The 9,129-nt window shown below is 34.4% G+C and overlaps 2 protein-coding genes across 2 annotated transcripts in view; one reads left to right on the forward strand and one right to left on the reverse strand.

Annotated features, from left to right (window-relative positions):
- LOC100175486 (epoxide hydrolase 4-like) overlaps window positions 1-2,545 on the forward strand; it is a 9,646-nt gene extending 7,101 nt beyond the window's left edge. The window contains exon 4 of the mRNA XM_002119660.5: window positions 1,804-2,545. Coding sequence (XP_002119696.1) covers window positions 1,804-2,250 — 447 coding nt within the window. The 3' untranslated portion in view covers window positions 2,251-2,545. The remainder of the gene's footprint in view (window positions 1-1,803) is intronic.
- Window positions 2,297-9,129, reverse strand: part of stat-b (STAT-b protein) — a 22,765-nt gene continuing 15,932 nt past the window's right edge. The window contains 9 exon segments of the mRNA NM_001078360.1: window positions 2,297-2,929; window positions 3,949-4,077; window positions 4,485-4,536; window positions 5,194-5,376; window positions 5,782-5,918; window positions 6,170-6,323; window positions 6,881-7,022; window positions 7,964-8,056; window positions 8,594-8,716. Of these exon segments, the coding sequence (NP_001071828.1) occupies window positions 2,797-2,929; window positions 3,949-4,077; window positions 4,485-4,536; window positions 5,194-5,376; window positions 5,782-5,918; window positions 6,170-6,323; window positions 6,881-7,022; window positions 7,964-8,056; window positions 8,594-8,716 (1,146 nt within the window). The 3' untranslated portion in view covers window positions 2,297-2,796.

The raw sequence follows: 9,129 nt of genomic DNA on the forward strand, positions 1-9,129 counted from the left end.
TTGGGCTTACTCTGCTAACTGGCATAGTCATAAACGTGGAAAACTGGAGTCTTATTGGAGCAAAAATTCGATGATTGAGACGCCATTTTTTGGTAAATCTATGTCCAGAAACCGATACCAAGCCATCACCGGATTTTTACATTTCAATGATAACGAAAAACTTGCGGAAAATAATGATAATGATAAGCTATACAAAGTTCGTCCCGTTTATGATCTGATCGTTGCTAGGTGGAAGGCTTTATAATATCATGCATGTGCTGAATTTTAAATAAAAAAAATATTTTCGTTTTTTTTGTTTTTTTTTCGTTTTTTTTTCGTTTTTTTTTTGTTTAATTTCGTTTTATCTTTCTTTTCTTTCCTTTTTTAACAATTATTTCGTGGAATTTTAAATAAAATATTGAATTTTGTTCGAATTGTCGCATAAAAAAAAAAAAAAAAATTGATGAAAAAGTGCGGCACCGCGCGACCAAACGTTCCAAAACAAAGCGGCGCCGAAAGTGTTAAGGATGAACTTGGTTCCCGTACGTCCACAACGGCGGCAGCATTAAGTCTTGAGCTCGGTATACCATATGGTTATTATACACATAAGACTACATAAGTATACACATAAGTATACACACATAAGTATATTATACACATAAGATATTATGTATATTATACACATAAGTATATTATACACATAAGTATATTATACACATAAGACTACATAAGTATACTACATAAGTATACACATAGTATACACATAAGACTACATAACTACATAAGTATATTATACACATAAGACTACATAAGTTATTATACACATAAGACTACATATGGTTATTATACACATAAGACTACATACTTATGTTATACACATAAGACTAGATGATAATCTACATACCTTGCGTATTTAACGACTATTCCTACAACCCGGACCAAAGTTGATCAGTTCTCTTTAGTCCAAGAATGAACGAACATTAAGCGACTAAAACCACTTAATTTACCTTTTCTGACGACATTTCTTGCTTGCGTGGAAATTCAGTGAACCAGGTTGGCGCATAGGTAACAGTTAAACAGCCCATGTTGTGTAGGCATATATAAACTTTCTATAATACATATATACAGCTAAACAATGTGTTAACAGGCACATAGTAAATCGATGTGGCGCATAAGTAAAACAGCCATGCTGTTGCCATATAAACACATTATAATATATAGATATATATATATATATACAGGTACACACATATAGTTATCAAGAATACAACTCTTGATCCGCTATAACAACTGTCTTATAATTCCCTTAAACAAATATAAAACATCAAAAGTCTAAATCAAACCTAAAATCCACTCATTTAAACCAAAAGACCCGGTTTACTGTTACTGCACTTAAAGGGCTCTAACATTTGGCTTTTTGATAAAACGTTGATTAAATTGCGCTTCTTGTTGATTATTTCAGTGTTTCCCGTTTGGTTAGTCGTTTTTATAGAATGTACCCGCTTTGGGACAACCCTTTTTGCTACATACCACTGTGGGGTAAGATGGGACATCTTTAGCACATATTATTCAAATATTCTGATCGTGTTTTTAAAAAAATTAACAACGGTCTTAGGAGTCGTGAGGATACGGTTTATAATTCGTTGAATGTTTTTATTATGTCAAGCCTAGTTTCTAGGTCCTCAAGCACATGTCCTAACGTTATCCATCTTACCCCACAGTACAAAATAATAAACCTTTTTTAACTTTTAGGTCCGCAAGGATTTATGTGCTAACGTTATCCATTTTACCCCACAGTTTAAAATAACAAACCTTTTGTTTTAGTTGCCAGTTTTGCCGGAGATTTATATTTCCCATAACGACTTCCGGTTTTTGGAAGAAAACTTAAACATGGGCGGGGAATGGAAGAAAAACATTGTCGATCAGGACGAGATGGACGTTTATAAGTACTCGCTAGATGGCGCTAGCATCAACGCTTCAATCAACTACTACAGAGCGCTGGTACTGCCAATATACCAGCACGGTGTCGCGCCTAAAACGACCCGTTCGCTCACTGTTAAGTTTCCAATACGTTTAGTATGGGGAACACAAGATCCCTACATGGACGTGGCGATGGCCGAGCGAACAAAGGTTTATTTGCCGGGAACTGAGAGCTCGAATTCCCGCAGCGAGGTGCTTCTTGTCCCCGATGCCGGCCACTTTCTGCAGCAAGACGAGCCGGAGCTTATAACGAAAATGGTGAAGCAGTTTCTTGCCGATTTAGAAGATTAATGACGTCATCAACATACATCACAATTAGTGACGTTACAAAACATGGTTGCACGGCATAAGTGTTTATTATGACGCAATACTTGTCGTGGCTCAAGCGGTTTAAACACGTGTCAAGCGGTTTTAACACATGTCTGCCACGGTAAAAATGAAACGAATTTACAGTCGAAGTACCCGTGGAGCCCTTTATGTATTCGGAATGACGTAACATAATATTGCATTGCATTATACTCTAGTACGGTTCGTAGCCTCTATTGCATCCTAAGCGTTAAAATGAAATATGTACCGACGAAACAAGTACGTAAAAACTATTATTATGAAGTCAGAAAGCGTGCTGAGCAGGAATGTGTTAGTACGACGTCACAATAGTCAAACAATGAAAGATTATGACACACCCCTTCGCCCGCGTGACGTCACCAAGGCAACAAAAAACTATGACGTCAGAATCGTGACGTCAGAAGCGACAAGAGAACGTGACGTCAGAAGCGACGAACCTTAGCGACCACACATGTCACGTCAAGATGACGTCAGAGTACAGTGATGACGTCATCACAGCTGGCGACTGAGTAGTTCATTGACGTCAATGTTGCACGGCCCGAAACATTCAAGTGTTTCGTCATACTCCATGTTGCCTGTGACGTCATTCTGCTGTTGAAAGTTGTTCACCATATTCATGTCGGGTCTGAAATAAAGTTCATATGGTTATAACAGTAAGGGTATATTGTCAGCAGGAAAATAAAGTATATATAGTAGGCTGGGGGAGACGGGACACCTTTAGCACATAATATCAAAATATCCTGATTGGGTTTTAAACAATTAACAACGGTCGATGGAAGTCGTGATGACACAGTTTTATAATTTTTGGATTTTTTGTTTTGTTTAGTATCAAGTGAGAAAATAGGAGGTGTCCCACTTTTCCCTATCCTACTTATTATTATAAATAGGATATTTTGTATTAGAAAAATGACGGTGACGTTTTCAGTAAAAAAAGGTATTTCTACAACTCTGGTTGTGAGGACATGGTTATTGGAATTAATTTATAATAGTAAGTAGGGTATATGGTGCTATGATAGGTTACTATCAGGTTTATTCTTGTTGTTCATATTCTGTGTGAGTGAGGTCAGTGTGGCACCCCTGGGTCCTGACATTTAGGCCAGAGTTGCCCATTAACCCAAACACAGGTTGTTATGAAGTCTATTTATATTTTAACAAATAGAACAAAAAGTAAGGTAGTGATAAAGGAAATGGTAATAGGGTAAATCTCAGGTCCCATGGTGTGCCAAGTTTTGACTAGCGTTATGTAACACTGGAAAAAGGTTTTATTAAATTGGTGTGGCGCAAACAGAACTATTTTGAGTAAAAGTTTAAATACTAAAACCAAGTAAAAAATAACAAAACTTAATAAAAACAGGAAATTTTATTAACAAAAATATATAAAAGAAAGATAAAAAACAAAATAAACTAAATTAAGATATAGTAGGATGGGAAAAGATGGGACACCTTTTCATTCTATATTTTCGTCCCATTTGGTAGTAAACAAAGAACATTCAAAGAATTATAAAACCTTGTCCTCGTGACTTTCATAGATCGTTGTTAATTGTTTAAAGCACGATCAGGATATTTGGATATTTTGTGCTAAAGGTGTCTCATCCCCTACCCCACTATAACTTAAAAAACTAAACATGAACATAATAGACTCACACATCATACTGTATGTTGTTGTGATGTGGAACGTTATTGGGGCTGTGGATTGATAGTTGAGCTTCGTAGCTGCTTGCTGGTGTGTTGGGTGCGCTGTGGTCGCCCATGTTGCTCATGTTCAATTGGTTGCTAAAAAATATATAGGTTATATGGGTGGGTACCTTTAATGTGGGTACCTTTATACTAAGTGCCTATATATATATGTATATGGTACAATTTTGTATGGGTGCTTATATATACGTATATATATATATATATATATGGGTGATTACATATATATATGGGCAGTCTGGCCCTGGGCTCAGTGGTTACACATTTATGGCTGGACGATAGTCACAATTCTATCACTGTAGATGCATGAACGCACATAAAGTTACATTTGTGGTAACCCATAAGTGGGCATGCGGTGTAGAAAATAAAACACCCAGAGTATACTGACCGTCGTTGTCCGCCATTGGAGGATAACTAAGCGATATATATTCATTCATTTTTGTGGGTTTGTAGAATAAGGTGCTCAACAACTGGTTAAAGTTTACCTGTTAGGAATATGCTGCATCAGTTCAGTCCTCACATATCCATCTCCTTGCGCTGTAACATACATATAAGTAATGGATTAACTAAATATACAACACCTTAATAACAGGTAGACAAAGGTAGCATATACTTCATATACACCAGAAACACATGATGTATTCATGCACCTCATGCTCACTGTCAAATTATAACATGGGTGTCTTCTTATACATCAGACACAAATGGTGTATTCATACATCTTATGCTCACTGTCAAGTTATAACATGGGTGTCTTCTTATACACCAGACACACACGGTGTATTCATACACCTCATGCTCACTGTCAAATTATAACATGGGTGTCTTCTCATACATCAGACACAAATGGTGTATTCATACACCTCATGCTCACTGTCAAGTTATAACATGGGTGTCTTCTTATACACCAGACACACACGGTGTATTCATACACCTCATGCTCACTGTGAAGTTATAACATGGGTGTCTCCTTATACACCAGACACACATGGTGTATTCATACACCTCATGCTTACTGTCAAGTTATAACATGGGTGTCTTCTTATACACCAGACACACATGGTGTATTCATACACCTTATGCTCACTGTCAAGTTATAACATGGGTGTCTTCTCATACACCAGACACACACAGTGTATTCATACACCTCAATATCACAAAAACCCAATCAATACAACAAAACAATCCACTTACGTGAACTACTTATTGTCTTGCTGTAATATTGCCCGAACACTTCGTCTTTCAGTTGCGTTGTGTTGTCAGACTTAATTATGTACATCAATTGATCCAAATCCTTGATACGATCAGCCAACGAACGTATCCCATAATCACGTAAGGTTTGGGGCTGGAGGTTCCAAACACGAGGAACTCCAGGAGCTGAATACAAGAGGAAGTGGTTACAAATTCCCCTGGTGGTAAGACTTCATTCTTTTAAATACACACAAGGAAAAGGGGTAACATATTTATTTATTTAAGAGTTTGAGTAACAAATTCATTCATTTTTAAGGGCCTGGGGTAACAAATTTAAATTGTATGTCTGAGTAGATACATTGGAGCGCATGAAAGAAAGTTCAATACATAGAGAGTCTATGACTGGGTTATAATGGCCACACTGAATCACACCAGCTGCATAAAAGAAGTACATTCGCAGCCTTGGTTTTGGAGTAATGGGCCAATCTGGCCCAAATTCTAGGTCCTTGGACCTCACCCCTATACAATATTGTCTAATTATATCAAATGAAAATACTTCACACATAATTATATTACACATGAATATTTTACCTTTATCCGAGTCAGCCACCCACGCAATAGTCAGACCTCCAATTTCAGAGTCAGAATATCGGAGTAGAAAACTTGCGAGAGACTTTGAAACAAGTTTGTCCTGAGAATCGCCCTTGCCAATGAAGCCTATGATGGCTCTGTGGATGTAAAGTGTGTAAGTAACAATGTAGGGATGTGTATGCAGATACTTATGTTGTAATTCGACAGTGAGCATGAGGTGTATGATTACACTATGTGTGTCTGGTGTATGACACCAATGTTATAACTTGACAGTGGGCATGAGGTGTATGATTACACTATGTGTGTCTGGTGTATGACACCAATGTTATCCAAAAGATCTCATTTAAAATTTACTTAAAACATATCAAAATAAATCAAAACCCTTTACCCATCATCCCAATGCTTCTGTAGGTGTTTACTCTTAGTAAGTTCCATCACTCCGTTGAACCATTGCCAGAAAGTAAAGTTTCTGTTAGGTAGTGGCTCCCTGTTGAACTGGGCCCATGATATTTGCTTGTCTGAGTTGCTGGAGACATTTTGTCCTGTAAAAAAAGCCCCCAAATGAAAAGGTATTCGAATAAGAGACTGATAATGCCATTGGGCGAAATGTATATTTTAATACACAATTGGTTGAAAAATTTTGTCTGTTACGTTTTTAGTACATCAGATTCTTACTGTATTTCTTTATACAAGAATCGTTCAACTCTATAAGCAGCAGATTAGGGACAGATTGGTGGAAATTTTTACAATTATAATGAAATGGTATGTATACCATGCAATGTGGAGCATACATAGGGGATGTATTAGTATTTAAAATAAACGATAAAATATTAGACAATAGTTCAAATCTATCAGACTTATAATACAATTTGCACCAATACCCTGTATACAAACTTGAGTGAAAACTTATAATGTGCCTGGTATCAAAGGCTCACATAACTATATTTATAACAGTTCTGTTTTTTATAACATTTTTTTTTGTTTTTTTTGTAACATTTTTTATGTTTTTGTAACCATATTTGTAACATCTTTTGATTTTTTTTAACAATTGTTTTGTAACAATTTTTTAAGTACTTAAATAGAAACACCATGAACTCACTGAAAACTTTGTGAGCGAGATATTGTTTTGCTTGTGGAGTGAGACCTCTGGACGTATGACACTCATGCTTCCATTTATAATCGAGAGTGTCAATCAACTTACACCATGGAACTTTGTCCGGGATGTGAAACGGAACTCGACCCTGTAGTGACACCAAGTGGCTGGGTTAGTTTTTTTTTAACTTGAAATTAGATTCGTTAAAAACTTGCTTTATAAAATTTTTTAGTGAAATTTTGAATTTTGGATTTTTTAACATTTAAATAAAATCTTCCAATAAAAATAAAATCTTCTAATATAATTTGGATTTTTTAAAATAGCATAATTTTAGGGTAATTTAAAAAAAAAAGTTTTATTGGTATTTAAATTTTTTTTACGTTTAAACAAAATTGATTTAATAAAAGTGAAAACTTGAAATGTAAACTTTTTTATTCAAAATTTGCAAAGCACTTTTTTGTAATTTTTAAATTAAAATATATTTATGTTGAATATTATATATAGATTAGGAGGTGTATAAAGTGCAACATTAACGACCTACCAATGAAACAAAATTATCAATGAATTATCCGCGTGAATATTTTACTATAACTGATTTTTTTACATTGTACCCTAATGAAGTTTTATATGGTATACAATATATGAATTACAAAACATTGGTAAAATAAAATTAACATTTTTATAGCCAAGAAATATATAAAGCTATGCCCGATTGGACAGCAGCATGAATTACAAAAATGTTTGTAATTAAAAAGAAATATTCGTCTTTTTCGTAAGATAACAATAAAAAAATTGCCAGAAATTCTCTTTAAAAAGAAATAGTTTTATACACATGCAGTTAAATTGTATATTTTCAAATTACAAGGAACAATCATCCACCAATTAATGACATCCATGATAACATGAAATTGTTTTCTTTTGCCGTGGAAATTACCCCACTGTATGATACCTTAGGGGAAAACGAGTTATCCCATAAAATTGTCCCTTTTGCGTTTGATTCTTGACTAACATTTACAATCACAACCACTGGTAGAGAAACAGTAAATGGCTGTAACATAAGAAGGTTAATATAATCTAAATGTTGGTTACCTGCTCAGCGAATGCATTATCCCATAGAATACTGGCAGCAGCATTTGCTTCTTGATTGCCATGAACTATTACTACAACTGGTAATGATAATGTCTGAATGGATGCATAGAGGTAATTAATGCTGTTGTATAAACCAAGGTGTTAACAATATATATGTATAGGATTAGTTACTGGTATTGTATTAACAATATATACAAAACAAATATGGACCTTTAATATTAGGTGTTAAAGACTAATTGAATTAAAAAAAAATGAAAAAACTCATTGTCTGGATTTCTGGATTGATAGATAAAGTTAGTTAGTGGCAATGTATCAACACCAAATTTTTCCGCAAGCTTCTCAAGTAATGCAGATTGAACAATTAATGTTAAATACTGATGGATAAGAAAATACAAAAAGTTTCCCCATCTCAATTTTGTTCAAGTTTCCCACAAAATATTTAATAAAATGTCATCGAAAAGGCAAAAAATAAAAAGTTTAAATAAACCTATAATTTCAAAAACTTCAAAATTCCTCTGAGAAACTTTTACGCCAACTTATAAAAAAAAATCACGAACACAATTTTTTATTTAATAAAATGCCATATTTTTATCAAATATTTATGAAAACTTTCCCTTCACACCAACCTACCCTGACTTGAAACACGAGCTCATTTCCACCGATGCTGAATCGAGACTGAAACAAAATGGTGAACTTTTCCTCAGTTACTGATTCAGCTCCACGCTTGTCCGAACGTTTGATTCGCCGTAGAGACTGAGATGAAATATAGCATATTATTGTGATGTCATAATTCATGTCGTAGCAATAGTAATATTGATTCTTATAAGATTTTGTAAATTAAAATACCAGAATTTACATTTACAAGTGTGAAACGGTAAGAAAAAGGCAATGGTGAGTTTTGTAAATAAGTAAGTGCCGGTAATTGCCCATACCAAATAAGATTGTGATAAAACAAAATATATATTGTGATTCATGCTGTTGCAATAGTTATAGTGTTTCTTATAAAAAATTTAATTAGAATAACCTAAATTTACATTTCCGAGTGTTTGCTGGAATGTTTATTAGAATGACAAGACTTTATGTTTAAAAACAGACTTTACAGTAAAACTATAACAATAGGAAAGAATAAAATTGTGAGTTTTGTATAAAAGGAATGACAGTAATTG

The sequence above is a fragment of the Ciona intestinalis genome, chromosome 1 (genome assembly GCF_000224145.3).
Source record: "Ciona intestinalis chromosome 1, KH, whole genome shotgun sequence".
NCBI classification, from domain to species: Eukaryota; Metazoa; Chordata; class Ascidiacea; order Phlebobranchia; family Cionidae; genus Ciona; species Ciona intestinalis.